General features: G+C 40.3%; 1 protein-coding gene across 1 annotated transcript; it reads left to right on the top strand.

Moving 5' to 3' along the window:
• The first annotated feature begins 6,765 nt into the window (after positions 1-6,765).
• XCR1 (X-C motif chemokine receptor 1) lies at positions 6,766-8,562 on the top strand. Its single transcript, XM_063301945.1, has one exon. The coding sequence runs from the start codon at positions 6,819-6,821 to the stop codon at positions 7,857-7,859; it is 1,041 nt and encodes a 346-aa protein (XP_063158015.1). The 5' UTR covers positions 6,766-6,818; the 3' UTR covers positions 7,860-8,562.
• The last annotated feature ends 9,795 nt before the right edge of the window (positions 8,563-18,357 follow it).

Genomic DNA, 18,357 nt, shown 5'->3' on the forward strand with positions numbered 1-18,357 from the left:
ATAGTAATTTTGTAACTTCTGGCCTTTATTGGAGCCTGAATGGGCAGGGGTTCCCTGAGGCCTGAAAAATATTTCAAGGGTTCCTCCAGGGTCAAAAAGTTGAGAAAGGCTGGTCTAGAATCACTGCCTTATACACTGCTGCATTTTTTTAATGAACCATAGATTTCTATCCCATATCAAACCATCATCTCCTTTTAAAAGATCACTGAGTTTCAGAATTAGTTTTCTATAGGCATTGTTAAAGGAATGGTACCCAAGAATGGGAAATCCTACTTTGGAGTGTGAAACTAGGTGGCATAGATTTTTAGATGCTAGAATTCACAGAATGTTAATGCGATTATGTTAAGTAGCCCTGACCCTCCATTCAGCACAGAGGATGACCTGAATGAGAGCATCTCCCATCACTGCAGATCTCAAGTACATATCCAACAAGGAATCTCAGAAGGCTTTTGTATTGGGCTGGAGGATTCTTTCCCTTCACTATGGGAGTGCTCTATAAGCTTTTGCAGGTCTTTTAACTATTCTAGCTTGATTCTGGCCAGGTTCAGTTTTTGTTTACCAAGAATCCTCTATCTTGCCTCACTTTGCTTTAAGTACTAGAATCTGCCTTTGACAAAAGAGGATCTCTTGCCTTGATACTGCTCAGATATAAAGTAACTTTGTGACTTGAAATCAACATTTCCCCAGAACACACATTTTTGTTTATCATTTTGTCACATGCAAAATGTCAGGGAATTTAAAAGCTTTCTCATTATATAGTAACACTGTTTTCCTAGTTTCTTGAACAATGGCATGTTCCTGCATTTTGTTCCTAGCAGCTGTCTGGATTTTAGGTCCTAACTTGTCCTAACAGTCAGGACACACGCTGAGACGAGGAATAGGTCTCTAGTGTTTATTACTGCTACATAAAACAGAATCCTAACAAACTGAAGAAGCGTGGGAAAAACCCAGACAGATAAACCCCAAAAGTTAAGGCGGGTCTGATCTGTGTCTCTTTGAATGGCTGCTTAATTCCTCAGTACTACGCATGCATTTTCTCCCCTGGATAGGGGCCCCCTCCTGCTCACCATCAGTACTCATGACATAACTCTTCAGTTCTGTTTTCAGGAGTGCTGATTTACCATTTAATTCTATTTCCTGGCTTTGTTTCAAAGCTGCTGGTTCACCTCAAAACAGTTTTCATGGCCCATTCTGAGCATCCATAACTGTAAGAGTCAGAATAAAAATGGACAGATATATCACTTTTGATACCTGGATAATGGTGGACCACCAACTTGTCTCCTCCATTCCTTTCTCCCATTCCATATGAATTGATGTCACATTAGGAGACTTCCTCTCACCACTAAGTATCACTGGTTACTGTGGAGTGGGGACATTCTTCTCAGCATTCTTTATCAGTGGCCATGCTGGCTAGAACTACTGTAAATTTGATTTCGACATTAGGTGCAAGGCCATAGGCAGCAGTGTCTTCAGGCTCTTCACTGCTTGCACCAGAATGACAAAATGGTGTCATGACAGTGCGGCACAAACTTTGCCCCTTCTACAGTAGGTGTGTGTGCAACGTTGCACTGCACAAAGGAAAGGGATAGGGAGTACACTGTGATGCTGCAATGCTCCTTTCATCATTCTGACTGCCCCCCCCCTGCTGCTGTACCCTGCAAATACAACTGACCACACTTGACAGAGTTTGGTAACAATGATATAAGAAGATATACAGCTGCTTAGAATTAGGTGGGATCACTGAGCCATTGAAACCATTGTTGTCAGCTTTGTATCAAAACGGATTTATAATCAGATGTTGTCAGGCTCTGCATGCTACCCAGTAAAAACACAGATGCTAGCGTAGGCTTAGGTTCTGTGTTTATTTGAGTAACAGTATGCATGCCCTTTAAGAAAGCTGAGAGTGAGTGGAGCGCGCCGGAACGGGATTTAAATAGCCCGCGCTGGTCAGTGCTCCACCCCTCCTTACTCCGGGTGCGCCCCCGAGCCCCGCCGGTTCCGTCGTCGGTAGGTGAGGGGTCGTGGAGCCCCTCCTGTGCTCCGGGCGTTTTCTTGATTGCTTCCCTGGCCGGTGATGGTTCATTGCTGGGCGATTAGGTTCGTAATTTTTTTGACAGCTCGGGCGCGCCTCGTGGTCTGGTCTTGTCAATTGCTTTCTTTGCAACATTGTATCTTTCTCTTCCATGCCGCCTGCTAGAGTTGATACTTTGTTGCCAGCACCTGTTGCTCTCTTTTGTTACCTCGTTGCCTTTTCCCTTAATCCGCCAGGGACCCATTTCCCTGCATTGTCATGCGAGCCGTTGAGATGTCACAAGTATCGCAACGGTGATCATGACAGATGTCCTCATTTAAAAGCAGTTCCAATTTTGGTCAGAATAGCAAGATTGATGAAGGAGGTTAGAATCCAACCCTTTCTTTCTGGACAGTTTTCAGGATCTAAATTTTCTCCTGAAGCTGCTATGAAGCAATTGCTTTGATATAATGCAGATACTTGTATCTACCTCTTTGTCTCTCTTCTTACCTGCCTATCTTCCTTCATGGGAGCTTATGCAGATGAAGTTCCAGAAAATGATTTCCACAATGCTTTACCAATCACTAGGAATGTGCAGATTAAAAATAATGGTGCTATTTATCATCCACCACATTAGTAGAACAATCTTCCAGTATTATATATACTGTATCTATGTGTGTGTGTGTGTGTGTGTGTGTGTGTGTGTATTAATTAAGTAAAAAAGTATTTTTATTTGCAGCTGTCTCTAGTATACTGAACTTTTTTATGGAACTCTCCCTAACGTACATATCTTTAACTCTCCCCTCAAAAATCTTTTTTAAAAGCAAATGTTTCCCTGTTCCTTTTTATTTAAATTCCCATGAAATAAGCTATTTTAAACACAAACATCTACCTTTCTTATGTGCAGCATTTTGGATGAATCATTGCAAGGATGTTTGCAGGATATGGTCAAAAGAGTCAATATGGTGGCTGGGACAATGCAATCGAAGTTCTACCTGTTTTTTTCATGAGTCACATGTGCAACAAACATTAAAAATGGACAGAATTTCTAACTCTCTGTTGCAGCCGCCATCTTGACTATTTTAACCACACCCTGCAGATATCCATGCATCATTGACAAATAATTGTGTGTGTGTGTGTGTGTGAGATTTCTGAATGGAGCAGGATGTGTGCTAACAGACTACATCATGCTGTCATCTGGACCACAGCAGTCTATTTTGCTGGATGCCTTTTACATCCCTAACAATCACTGTTTTAAAGCATAACAATGTTTTTTAATTGTATGTGTCTGCATTTTTTAAAGGATGATGTCTCAAGTTGAATCTGGGATGTTATGTGCTCTTCTGCTGCACTATTTGCATCCACACACATACTGTATTATTCTTAATTGTACATTTCACCTTGCCAATTTTAACGGTACATTGGAAATCTATTGCAGTATATATTTCCAAACAACAGAGGGTGCAACAAGACTAATAACAGTAAAACAATGTCTGAATTTTTTGAACAATCCACAGTAAAGTTTTTTTTATGTGCTATTTCAGGAACAGGGAGTAGAATTAAAACAGTGATTCCACATGGGCAGGAAGGCTTCATTATAGTTTCCAGAACATACTAAAGAGCTCTGTGGTGGGGGTGGGGGTGGGGGTGCCAAGACAGTGGTCACAACTGTGTAAGCAAAGGGCAGGGCTTTGACTGCAAAGTTGTAGTTGCCATCTTGACATTTTGACACACACACACACACACCATGGACATCCATGAAAGTGCATCACTTTTCAAGTGCTGTTCCATTAGCATAATTGAGACCAGGGTGTTAAATAGTAAATTAATAATGTAGTTCTCTTCCAACAGCTGGTCTTTCTGAAATATTACTTTTAATTTGCAGATCCTTTTTTTTAGATTCACTTTGTTTTTTTAAACATAACACCAAACTGAAGGATTTCTTTGGGGAATGGTGAAGGGACTGGTAAAAGATGGTACTGTTGCTCTGCCCCTTTTATATAGTTTTTAGCTAGCCTCAGGAAATGTTATTACCCTTTGGTATCCCTCCTACAGTTTCCCATGTTTCTTCCATCTTTTTCCTTACTCTTCTCCCTTAAATCCATTAATGAGGATAAAAGATGGAATAGATACACAAGAAATCACTATCCTTTTTAGTTTGATAGATAAACATATACAGTATAGCATGACAACTGCTGCTTTGCAACACGTGAACCTCATATCTATGTTTTTAATTAGAATAATGTAAAAATATTAAAATTCAGATGGGACAGTGTAATCAGTGGGCCCCAAGGGAAGCATTTAGGAACAGTTTCCCCTGACACAGCTGCCTGTATGTATAATGCCAGATCAGAAGTTTCTGAAGTGCTGGTCAAATCTACATAGACTCCAAATAAATATGACTTTAGTGCTCTTATGGAAGAAAGCTAGACCTGTTTTTTACAGCAGGAAAGCAGTAGTCCTGTGCTTCATGAAAAGTTGAATTAAACCAGGAAAGAGAGCTGGGTTCCTCCAGCTGTGCATTGGTAATTCTATCATCACTGGATGCATTACGAGTTTTTTGCTGCTTCTGTCAACAAAGGATTTTCCATTAATGTTCTTTTGACTTTTTTTTTCTTTAGTTGTGGACAGCACCAATTTGCCTACTCTATTCTGCCTGCTTCTAGATGCTGCCAGCTATGAGAGCAGACGTGGGTTTATTACAACACTGTCATTCCTTGCAGCCCTAGTTGTGGACAGACCTTGTTCATTACTGATTGCTCCCACTCATTTCATCCTACACCCCAAAGACAGGCTTAGTGCTTTTAACATGCCTGTGGCCAGGCAGTCAGATAACTCGTTTGAGTGGCTAAACACATTATTCCAAGCATCCACTTACATTCACCCAACACTGCCCCAGCCCACATTAGGGCAATCGATTGGCAGTTGTTTTCTTGCCAGGAGATTATGTGTGGTGGAAGGAGAAATGAAGCCAGGGGACTCCACCTATTGCTTCCCTTGACTTGTTTCGGATTAAAATGTGAGGGCAGCACCAGCTGCTGGCCTCATTACTAGGGTAGAAAAGGCTTGGCAATCAGAGCAGCAAATTGTATGCTAGCATATTTTTTTGCTGGCTCAAAAACTGGGGTTCAGCAGTTTGACATGGCCATCTAATTTTGCCCTTTCAGCTATTCTTCAGCCTTGAAGATTGACATCTATTCCATGTTTACATGATGGATTATATAACATCTGACCTTAGTTCCTGCCTTGCCAGCTTCAGCCTTTCCACTTTTAAATCTATTTTACTGTCACCGTCTCTGATGGCAAAGAATTCCTTGTGTGGTGAACCATATTGCATTCACCATATTGAGGACTGTGAACTGCATGCTAGAAAGACTCAGTCAATATCTTCACAAGGTTAAAATGCACTTTGTCACATAGGCATGAAAAGAGAGCCTGAATGCTTTTTCCTTTCCTAGAAATAGAAAGATGTTGAGTCCTTTCAAAATCAGCCAGAACCGAAGAAGCTATGGACCAAGTGCCAAAGAGTGGGGAAAGGGACAGGAACTTTCCAGACAACAACACACTGTTCTATCTAAACTACAGTGATATTTATTTCCTACAGTGATTTTAGATTATTTTTGTACAGATTTCTAACATATACAGTGGCCTCAGCTTAAAAATCTATACAGACTTTTCTCTAGGGAGCTTTTTACAGTTTCTTAATTGTCTCATCTCCCTCCCTCTTCAATTCACTGTTCCTTATCCCAATTTTTATATGTTCACTTCATTAGCACTTTCACTCTGGGGGCTTGCTTTTAGCTTAGGGAGAAGGATGGAAAGAGAGAAAAATAACACTTTCCTGAGCTTCTTAGAATTCCAGCACCATTGCCAAGCTGTCCTTGCTCTGGTCTATCCTTTCCTAATGCTGAAGTTTTTTTCTACCAGCCAGTTCATTCTTTCTTTCAGAACTTGCTGGCTCCTGTAGGCCCTCAGCTGCAGCTCTGCCTGGATTCACTTCACAACTCCAGTCCAGATAGCACACATACAACACCAGCAATGTCCAACATCCTTCTTCATCATCTAATATTTATGTACCTGCTTTCAGGTGCCTTTATCAGTCAGCATGGCACCTATGGATGCAAATGTACTTAAAGACACCTCCATGAGTGCCCATTAGACTCCATGCTTCACCTGATATTTCTTCTACCTCCCTGCCCACCTATCTATTTCTTTTCATTTAAAACACATGGGAAGCTAGCCTGAGGCAAAGCAACGGGCCAGCATCTGCCATGAATGCTTCAGAGTCTTCATACTCTTAAAGACAATCTTGAAAGTAAAAACAATTATGTTGCAGCAGCCCAGAGGTTTGTTTGCTGTCACCTGTCCAGAGATCAAGGCAAGCTCAAGTGGTGGCAAGCTTCTTGGAAGTTCAGATTTTGCCTCCTTGTAAATGGTGGTTTTGTGACTGATCATTTCCACCATGACAGTTATTTTGTAAGAATACCCAAGCAATTGTTATCATGGAGATAGATATAGGGAAGATCCCTAAGAAATTCACCTTGGCCTCTCAGCCTTGACCGCTCAGAGAAAAGGAGGATATAAATACAATGGATAGATGAATAAGCTGCCAACATTCCAAAATTCTAAATGTGTTGACAATGGGGGCCCACATTATATATTAACAATTCAAAGGTAGGTGGACAGCAATTGACTGAGTAACTTCCTTCTTCTTTTCTTTGTTCTGCTGTTACCAGTACTTTTAACCTGTTGGTTTCAGAAACAGTCCTCACAGTGGCAGAAGTGAGCAAACCTGCAACAAATCCAAATGACTGACCTAATATATGATGCTGAATGGATCACAAATACAACGTTTTATGATTACACCCCAATGGAAACTAATTATTGTTTAATGGATGAGACCTCCAGATTCAGCGCTACATTTACTTGCATCCTTTATTCTCTGATCTTCTTCTTCAGCCTGCTAGGAAACAGCCTAGTCTTGTGGATTGTAATGAAATATGAAAATCTCAAGTCCTTAACAAACCTCTTCATCCTGAATCTTTGCATCACTGACTTGACCTTCTCATGCACTCTGCCTTTCTGGATTGCATATCATTATTATGGATGGATTTTTGGTGGCTTTCTCTGCAAGGCTGTGAGTGCTGTCTTTTCTATCAGCTACTATGGTGGTGTCATCTTTCTCACCATCATGACTATCCTGCGGTACCTGGCTGTAGTTGATCCCTTATCAACAATGAGAACACAGACAAAAAAATGTGGCATGCTGGTAAGCTTGGCCATTTGGAGCAGCAGTGTAATGGTTGCGGTACCTGAGATCATTTTTATCCAAGTCATAATTGATACTGATGGCAAACAGCGCTGTGAGTACCAAGAGTCATTCACCTGGAAGCTGGTAGAGATGAGCGTGCAAATAACATTTTTCCTCCTATCTTTTCTTATCATTGTAGCTTGTTATATTGGTATGCTTAAGATTCTGCTTAGATCAAGGTCTCAAAGGAGGCACAGAACTGTGAGACTCATATTTGCCATTGTGGTGGTCTTTTTCTTGAGTTGGGCCCCTTACAACGTGCTTAACTTTGTGTACGTTTTGTCTCTTCAGCATGTCATCAAACCGGAATGTCAAACCCGCAATCACATCTTCTTTGCTTTTGACATCAGCCGCAAAATAGCATACTGTCACTGCTGTATCAACCCAATTCTCTATGTCTTTGTTGGAGTGAAATTCAGAAGATACCTGAAACTCTTGTGTGAGCAGTTCTCCCCTTACCATGGAAGAATCCCTCCCTCTAGCCCAAGAATGCGTTTGTCACATTTGGGTCCATATGATGATGCATCCATATACTGAAGCAAAGATTCCTGGACAGGATGAGGCAGAAAACAGGGCAACCAACATGAGAAGCTAAATGGAATAACTGAGAAGCTCTTCAGATACACAAAGTGCATTCTCAAGCTGCTCAACCCACATCCTTGCCTCCAAGGATTTTTGATTTTATAGTAATTTTATTCTGACAATATTCTGCAAGCTACTTGCAATGCTTTTCATGTATATAAAATGGGGTATAAATATTCTACATTTATAAAATCCTAATTTTAGCATTCTTCTACAGGAGGGTGGGGATGTAACATAGAATCTCAGAGTTGGAGATGATGTAGATCAATCCTCTGCTCAGTACACAAATCCAGAGTGGAAGTTTCTTCTCAAAAAGTGCTTCCCAAGCTTCTGTTTGAAGACTCCCAGCAAATGAAAAGCGCTTCATGTCAAATTGCTGTTCATATTATAAAATCTCTCTTCCTGTTTTCTTTAGAGTTTTTCTCCCTTTCCAGCGAAAAAGATTTTTCCAGATAGAGGATCAGATGTTCACTGTTGTTTCAGACTTTGTTTTTCAAATTAGAAATGAAAGGTGTATTCTGTTTTAGGTAATGCCAAGAAATGTTTTTGTTTTTAAGTTAATAAAATGGTGTTCTAATCTCTGCAATCTTATAATGATGTACAAATCAAAATATGGTTATGTAGAACTTGGCCTGCCAACATTATTTGAAATGTATGTTGAACTAGCAGAATTGATTCTATGTCATGTACTGCCTTCTCATCAATAGATTTAGGGATAGGGTGATGATATAAAAGAAGATGGAAGAAGACTGAATGAACATAGGATGGTAATAAATAGAAGCCAATAAATAGAAGTCCCCCCCCCCCATTCCAGTAAAATTCTATGAATGAGATAGGTTTATTTCCAAATGAGAGGTTTTCCTGAAAGCTGCCTTAGGCTTAAATAAACCTCTGACCACAATAAAGAAGAAATCAGCCACAAATGTATAGCAGCAAAATGGTTGAAATGTGCAATTTAGTGGTTCTCTGAAGGGCTTGTAAACCTGAAAGCATTATAACATCTTTAAGTCAATATAGTTCTAAAATTCCTCAGTGATCCACTGGCCATTTCTGAATCCATAACTATTATATATTTTAATTATATTTTTCATGATGAATCTCAAAATCTATAATCATTTGATATTCATTTCTGGCATTAATCATTTTCTGTCTTTATCATTTCTGAAATAATTTCTTTTCTTTAATCTATTATCAATAAATGGAAATGCAAAGTATTTGAAAATCCTATTAACAGAAGGGGCTGATTTGGCTGTGTTCTTAATAAAGTCATTCATAATCATGGAATTAATTTGTGTGATTTTAAAGACTTCCAAGTGGCCATTTCTGCAAAAATATTTCCTCATGTCACAACTACTGACAACAGCACCCAAACTAAATAAGAACATGGGATGTCATTTCATACTTCAAGATCTAGAACGGCAAAGAAGTTTACTTTGGGAAGAAGCAAAATTCACAGATCAGGCTTATTGAGAAAAGCAAAGTATGCTAGAAAGTGTGATGTGGTTATTTTATTCTATCTTGCTATATTTAAAATATTTCTGTATATACTAATATGTACACACATTACCCAAGCAGAAGATTTTGCATTCTGGTTTTCATATTTGCTACTTTTCTTTGGTTAAGCGAGAGCACAAAATCTATGTGACTTTCCATTTTTTGCTGAATTGCAAATTCTAGGACTCCAGAATTATAGCTCAGCAATAACTGAAAGGTCATAGTGTAATGATTGCCTATCCTAATAGACTCAGACTCACAAGCAGGTACTTAATGATATCTGATTTATTAAAGAATAGTATGCAAATACAGAGAAAGCTGAGAATGAGTAAAAGCGCGCCAAATACAAACTAAAAACCTCAAACGTAATCCCTCCCCTCGCCCTGCCGTTGCAAACTCCCCCCCCCCCAGGTGTTGGTAACCGTTTCAACTGCTATCCTGGGAAAGTAACCTTGAACACACGAGATAACCCAAACACATTCCAACCCAGCAGCCAACAGATAACAACTCCCCGAGATGGAATCCTCCTCCCTTCCCAGATGAAACACGTATCAGTGAAATGACATGCGAAACGTTACAATGTACCAGCAACATTGGAACGGTGAACATGACACATAGGTTTGCCAGTCATGGATTAAGTGAATATTTCATGACAGATGGTGGCTTCAATGGCTGATTTAGCACATCACATAAAAATAAATCTGAATTGGCTGGATCTACAAGTAATGCTGAATCTTAAACCACAGATCTACAAATCACAACAGTTGGGTTTACACAGCAGTAAGGCAAAACCAAATAATTAGGTTATGAGGGTAATATATGAACTCAGTGGATAGAAATGGTGAGTAGCCAGAGATCAAGAAGATACTCCTAATAATAACCACATGTAATCTGAAATGCAGCAAATAGAATCCTGAAGACCTCAGAATCCATAGAACAAACATAGAACACCATTAGCCAATCAATGCTCTCCATAAAGAACTAAATATGTGCAACTGTTGCTGAAAAGCATATATATATATATATATTAGTGCTACCCATAAGGAGAATAATTTAAATTCCTCTTCTGAACAAGAGCTGGACTTGGTAACCTAAATGGCCTACCAGTTCTATGATTCTAATGCTTGACATGGGGAATAACAGAGAAATTTGCTATAGAAATCACATTTCTATTGGCTAAAATCTCAACTTCATATTTTGAGGACTCAGTTACCTTCAACTTACCTTAGCCACATGTTTTTCTTTTGGCCACAGTACCACCTAAAATTAAGATCCAACTTTGCAAACATAAATTGTTAATTACTTTTACTTACTTCTCTTTTTTGTTAGGCCAGATCAGGCTATCAGTGGCTACTAATTTTGATGACTCTGTCAGTACTGCTTGTCTCTAGAACGACAGGCAGTATGCCTTAAATATTGACTGCTAGGAAGGGCAGTGGAAATGCATGCTCAAGTGCATCTAGTTGGCCACTGTGTGAAACAGAATGCTGGATTAATTGGTGTCATGTTCACTGTTTCAATGTGCACTGTACATCGTAATGTTTCACATGCCATGGTGCTGACACGCGTTTCTGTTTGGGAGGGAGCTGATGTGAAACCTTGTGCCAAGCTCTGTATCTATGTTCATTTCAATGGAATGTGTTTGGGTTATGTGCTCTGTTCAAGGACTTTTCCCGTGGACCATCAGAAGCCATTAGGAGCACCTGGGATTGTGAGCTTGGGAAGTTTCTACGGGGGGAGGGTCTCATTTGTACCAGGGGGTTTTAGTTTGCATTTGGCACACTTTTTTCATTCTCAGCTTTCTTTGTGATCCTGCATACTATTCTTTAATAAATCAGATATCTTTGTGATCCTGCTCATGAGTCTGATGGTGTTCTAGAATAGGCAACCATTACATAAAGCTGAGAATCACCAAAGTTGTACCATTAGCTCCTACCAAGGTTAGTTTCTTGTGAGGGAAAATAGTTAACGATGGCCGAGTCCAAGCTCACGACCGGGGGACTTGAGGAACCGACTGGCTTGATGCCCAAGTCAACCGTCAAGAGTGGAGAACTGAGCCTCACCCCAGAACCTTCAGGTTTCTGGCAGGATATGAGTTCCAGCCCTGAGGTGGAGGAATCCGACGATGGGAGAGAACCAGAGCAACCAGCACCCAGTGAATCGCCCGCAGAGTTGATCACCTGGGATGAAATGGCCGATGCTTTGTCACATTTACCTCAGGACCTTGACGATGTGGTAGATATAGTTGGGACTGTTCTCATTGAACCACAACGGGGCCTGGTTGCCATCACTCGGAGCCAGACCCGTGCGCAGGCAACCCCACCCCCAGCCCCATCTGGGAAGCGGAAAGTGCAAGTTCCTTGTCAGTTACAGAAGGACTTTCTCCAGGCACTGAAATCTGACACTTGGTTGCTAGCTAATAGAGACAATGTTTCTTTTGAAAACGGTCTGGCGTGGGTGGAACACTGCCTTTATGTGCCTGAAACTTTAAGAGCTGATGTTTTGCAGCGTTCCCATGATGATAAACTTGCTGGACACTTTGGTTTTGTCAAAACCTTGCATTTGGTTTGCCGTCAATTTTGGTGGCCAATCTTAAGGCGTAATGTAAAAGACTATATTGCTTCCTGTCCTGTTTGTGCCATGTCAAAGCGAAAAGGAGGAAAACCATAGGGGCTTCTACAGCCAGTGGCCAGCCCATCCCGTCTCTGGGATGAGATTTCTATGGATTTTATTGTGGACCTACCTCCCAGTCAGAAGAAAACTGTCGTTTGGGTTGTAAAAGATTTTTTCTCCAAACAAGCCCATTTCATTCCATGTGCGTCCATCCTGTCGGCCCCGCAATTGGCCCGCCTATTTCTCATCCACATCTACCGTCTCCATGGTAGCCCCTCCCGTTTGGTCAGTGACCGCGGGACACGGTTTACTTCCCAGTTTCAGAAATCATTTTTAAAATTGATTGGCACCAAACAGGCGCTGTCCACCTCGTCCCATCCTGAGACTGACGGATCTACTGAGATTTTGAACTCCGCCCTTGAACAATTCCTTAGAGCATACATTAACTACCATCAGGACAATTGGGTGGACTTGCTGCCTTTTGCTGAAGTGGCTTACAACAATGCGTCCATCAGAGTACCGGGCAAACCCCTTTTCGTGTGGTTTCTGGTCACGACTTTGTTCCCATCCCTGAGCTGCCACAACCCCCTCCCCAATCCTGTTCTGCCTCTGACTGGGCTGTTAAGCTTGCTGATTCCTGGCCAGTGATTCAACAGGCTTTGGCTGATGCCCAGGCTGCTTACAAGTTTCAAGCTGATAAACATCGTTCTTTGCAACACAATTTCAAAACTGGGGATCAAGTATATCTATCTACCAAATTCATCAAGTCCCCACAACCCTCTAAAAAACTTGCTCCCAAGTTCATTGGTCCTTTCCCTATTGTTGGTCTTATCAATCCAGTTACTGTTAAGTTGGACCTGCCTCACAATTTGAAACGCTTGGACCCTGTTTTCCATTGCAGCCTGCTCAAGCCTGTCCACCACTCTTCCCACTGGCATCCCCAACCTCCTCCTCCTGGTCCAATCATGATTGACAGCCAACAGCACTTTGAAGTCAAGGAGGTTGTTGATTCTCACAAGCTTCGAGGCACCCTCCAGTATCTGATCCACTGGAAACACTTTCCTCATCCTAAATGGGTGCCTGCTTGCCACGTTAATGCTCCTGATTTAGTTAGCCGTTTCCACTTGGCTTACCCTTTGAAGCCTGCTGCTTAGTGTTTTCTTTCTTTTGGGGGCAGTATGTCATGTTCACTGTTTCAATGTGCACTGTACATCGTAACATTTCACATGCCATGGTGCTGACGCGCGTTTCTGTTTGGGAGGGAGCTGCTGTGAAACCTTGTGCCAAGCTCTGTATCTATGTTCATTTCAATGGAAATGTTCATGAAATCACCCTTATTAGAAGCATGTTTTATTTCCATAAACTTTATGAGCCAATATTCTTTCCAATGTTTACTAAGGGATTTCATAGGCCCACCACCACTACCACATCCACATATCCTTCTACTGGGAACAGGTCTGTATCTGATCAAGTTTGTTATGCTTTGGCCAAACATATTTTTAATAAGTCCTACAAGGAACAATCTTGTGCTAGCAGTCCATCATGCTGATAACTCAGACCATGATTATAGAAACCAAGCAACTCCTCATAATCTCATTTGCCTAGCCAGTCATTCAGGTTACCATGATTCTTTCTCTTTCCAAGCCTTTCATGGACTGGAAGGCCGGATGAGAAAATCATCTTACATCCAGATTCTTGAACTTTTCCCCTAAATCTTCAAAGTCCCTGGTTATTCTTTGCAGCATCATTTATCACCATGTAGATTAGCAAGAAGGGATCATTTCAGTGGAGCTGATATGCTTTGGAAGTTGTTCTGTCACATTCCTCATCCCTGCAAATACTTCATATGCCAATGAGTCTGGCAGGAAAACATAATTTTAAGTTCTTCATAGTGATAAGTCACAAAAACATCACAACTCTTTTCTTTTTCTTCTTGCAGGGTGCAGTAAAAGCATCAGTTCCAAAATGACAAAGCACAGATCGTGACACCATAGTGCAAGCTCCACCCTTTTGTACTTGTATCACAACATCACACAAAATCACATGAAGAGATGAGTTTGCATTGCGACAGATTCATTGTCACTTACCCGCCACAGATACCAAAGGATACAATGGCGTCCTCTCTGGCCTTCAGGGACCCACCAACCTTCCCTGTTTTCTGCAGTGTTCCTTTTCCTTCTCCTGAAGTCCCAGAGCTTGCTTTTTCTTCAAAGGCCTGAAAATAGTTTCTGAGTTCCAGTGGTGCAGAACATCTTCTGCCTCTCTTGCATTCATCCACTGGGCTTGCTTCTTTATTTGATTCTCTTCCTTACAGAGAGTTGTTTCTTCTGTCAGCTTGTGTTATGGTACCACCTTTTTTTTAACTGATAAATCTTTATCCTCCATTATTAGCTGAAGGGCAGCTACTCACTGTTCCAACTCTTTGGCTTGTTCTTCAGTAATCATTTTAGACCTTCACTTGCAGTAAAGGAGGGTAAATGTCTTAAGGACCAAGGGTGTCCACAGGGAGGGTTAAAAAAGAAAAATCAACAGGGTGGCTGTAACCATGTACTCAAAGCTCTGCCACTTTTTTATACAGTACCTCTGTTAAGGACTCGTTCTTATTCCCCCAAAAATTCCATTGCCAAATTGCCATTTACTTTCCCTGATTACTTTTTTTTGATCGGGGGAAGGATTTCTTGGGATACTACGACTTTATCTATATAGAGTAGTCTTATCCCTTCTGGTGTATTCCTGATGTGCTGTGACTAGCAATTATGGGACTTGTGATCACAACATAGCTGGTCAAGGAAGGCTAGTGTAGGGCTTTAAAAGGCTTGTGGTTATTTACCACTTTTTTGTGAGTAAAAGAACAGCATATTACTTTACACAGGACAGGAGAACTCTGAAAAATGTTGTGATAGCTGAAAGCTGATGGCAACTGTCCTGGGAAGCACTTTTACCTATGGTTTCTCTATGTCAGCAACAAGTGGAAAAGAAAGGTTGTGCCGTCATTTCTTTGCACCTGATATGACCTTGTTTAGAATGAAAGCCTGTAAACCACATAAAAGGTTTACATTCTGGCTAGGCTGCATTGACAGAGAAGATAAAGGAAACATTAGATGGGTAATTTTGGATAAAGTAAAGAAAAAGCTATTGTTAGTGGCCTAAGGTAGTTATTTGGGGTGAGGGGTCAGCAAAAGTTTAAAAATCTCAAAATTGCCAGAAAAACAACAACCAGAGACCCATAAACAAGCCAGCATTCTGTCTGAAGAATACATTAACTAGTTATATCTTGCGGCTGAAATATTATGAAATGAAATGTTCTAAGGAGGGAGTTCTTTTGTTTTTTATCATAAATCATATGTCTAAAATAACGTTTCATGTTGAGAAACCTTTATTTTGTGAATTAGGTATTGTGTGGATACATAGGCTGGGTTCTCATTAATTATTTTTGCTGATATTCTAATCTCTCCCTCTCCCTCTCTCTCTCAAGGCTATTTTCATATAGGATACGTCAAAATGTTTTTGTTTTAAAATTAACCGTACATTGCTCTGATCTATGAAATATTGGAATGGTGTCATTATGTAGGATACTGATATATAGAATCTGCATCAAGAGCACCCATTTTCAGATTTGGTGTTACATTGGTCCAATGTGAGTGTAACTATGCTACCTAGAATGTGTTTAAATCTTGCATGCAAGTGCTAGAAGTGATGTATTATTGTTTATATCCTCTAAGTTGACAGGTCAGAAAGGGAAAGGCTATAGGTAGTGATAGAGCACAGTGTTTCCATACAAAAGGTCTGGGAAAGGTCTGAAGGTTTAGTGAGCTATTACCAGTAAATTGAGACCATGCTGAGCTAGAGAGAACAATAAACTGACTCAAAAGAAAGCCTTCTCCTTCTCACAAGCTGTGTTCTTACAAATACACTCTGCAGTTTTCATATGGTATATTTTACAGAGAATCAGTTCCTAGAGTTATCAATATGGGACATGTCTTTACCCAGATAAATATAATTCTTTCACATAATGCTTTTTAGTAAGATAGAGAAGGTATAGGCTAGGTTACCAACTTAGGGCACATCCAGAAGCTGGTTCAGGGCTCCCATCCTCCCATTTGTGAGGCAGCACAAAAGTAAGTCATTATAATTTGTTATCTCCCTATAGCCAATATCGATCTTGCCTCAGTAATGAGGCTGGCAAGTGGTGCCACCCTAACTGTTTACTAAGAAGTAAATAGGGTGAAAAAATTGGGGAATTTCTTGCCCATGGGAAAACATCCATCAATCGCTCTCCCTAATGAGGGGTGTGGCTGTGGAAACAGCAAGTTTTGACAGATGACTAAAGTGGCGGGTTTAGCCATCTGCTAGAACCTGATCCATGGAAAGTAGAGGGTGGGATAGGTGCTTTCCACTCTTTGTTTTCTTAGGAAGTATCTAACCAATGTGTGGATTGGTTAGATACTGCAGCACTTGACCCACAGAGGTGGGGTGAAGGTATAATTATACAATGGTATGATAATAAATAAAGGGATGGATAGACAGACAGACAGACAGACAGACAGATTATGTGCCATCAAGTCAGTATTGACTCTTAATGACCACATAGATAGATTTTCTGAAGGAACATCTGGCCCCAACCAGGTCCTTCGAGTCTTCCAATGATGCACCCATCACTGCTGTAATTGAGTCCATCTATATTGCTATTGGTGGTCCTCTTCTTCTCTTTCCTTCCATCTTTCCCAGCATTATCCAGAGAACTAAGTCTTTACATAATATGTTCAGAGTATTATAATTTGAGACTGGTCATTTGTACCTCAAATGAAAACTCTAGGTTATTTGTCTGATGATCCATCTGTTTGTTTTCTTGGCTATCCATGGTATTTTCAGGAGTCTTTGTGAACACAGAAATTCAAAAGAATCAATATTCTTTCTATCCTGCCTCTTTAAAGGCCAACTTTTGCTTTCGTAGAGTGTCACAGGGAATAAGCATTGGTGTAGTATAAAACAATATTAACACAAGCAGTAAGAGATAAATAGGCTAAAAAGGGAAGAAAACAAAAGCATGTAGCTACTAATAGCATGACTGGAACAGAAAAAATAAAAAGAGAAGTCTCTTTAAAAAAAAGAAGAATAGAGTAGTGTAAGTGACGCTGGCCAGCAAAAAATGAAAAAAAAAGACAGGAAGTGCTTGTGAGGATATTATTATTGCTTTAACAATGCTTGTTGAAAAGAGAACAAGGAACTGGTTTAAATAAAGAGAAGAATAGCTTCAGGATCACCTCTAAATGGGGATGTGTAAAAAGAACTGTTTCAAAATTGGAAAGTTTTAGAGAACTCCAGGAGGTTCTAGTTTTTCTTATAGTCCACAACAGTGCAGACATTGTGCTAGTTTTCAAAAAGATAATTTTCCAAACTTACTTTGGACTCAAGGTGGCTCCATGGTGTTCCAGACATATCCAAGCCTACCTCGTCCAGAACACCATCTCTTCAAATACTGCTTTTTATACCAACACAGAAATTCAAGCATTGCAAAATTATCTTAAAGGGATTATAAAACTGATTAGATGAGGTTATTTGAGAACATTGGTTTGTGAAATAAGTTAGAAAATTAGTATTCTGGGGGGAAAAGTAACGGAAATTTTAGCCCATTCTATATCAGTGTTTAATCTGAAGTGAGCTTGGTTGCAGTCCTCTAATTCTGTATCACAAACACTTTTTGTTTTCAATGCTTCCAGTGGAACTTCTCCCTTCTCCCCCACCTCCTGCTTTTCATTTATGGCATGGAATAACACTCTAGGTATTTTGAAACAGAAAAGAAAGGCACCAAAAAAAATCTTAAGTACTTCAGGGAAAGGACCTCCCACTGTGTCTCAACTGTTTATTTTCCATTTCTTAACATTCTTAATGGACTTTCTACAATAAGGTTGTAATGAGAAAAGCAGTGGGAAAGACTGTAGTAGAAAACACCGTGAAAAAAGTATTGGCTACAAGAATAAGAAAGGCACATGGTAGGAACACTTCTGAAATCATACTACTGAATTGTTCCAGCTGACAGAACTACCAAGGTAGCTTGCTATCTTCTGGCCTCAGGCTCCCTCCTAGTCTGTACCATGGAACACAGGTAGGGAATTATGAATCCCAAGGTACTTCTCATTAGACATGCTGGGAGTTGTAGTTCAACAACACTGGGATGGCACGCATCCTTGACACTGTAGGAAAATGGCTGTCTCTTGCCTCCATTTCTAGTCTTCAAACTCACTGGTTTTATGTCTTGTGCCTGGATCACAAGCAATTAAAAAAACAGTTAAGTGAAATTGATTTTTAAAAGTAATTTGGAGAAATATCTTGTTAATTTTTTAAA

This window comes from Candoia aspera, chromosome 4 (genome assembly GCF_035149785.1).
Source record: "Candoia aspera isolate rCanAsp1 chromosome 4, rCanAsp1.hap2, whole genome shotgun sequence".
NCBI lineage: Eukaryota > Metazoa > Chordata > Lepidosauria > Squamata > Boidae > Candoia > Candoia aspera.

What these genes read in the sequence shown, in the direction of transcription:
- XCR1 (XM_063301945.1), top strand. Translation starts at nt 6,819, where the DNA reads ATGACTGACCTAATATATGATGCTGAATGGATCACAAATACAACGTTT.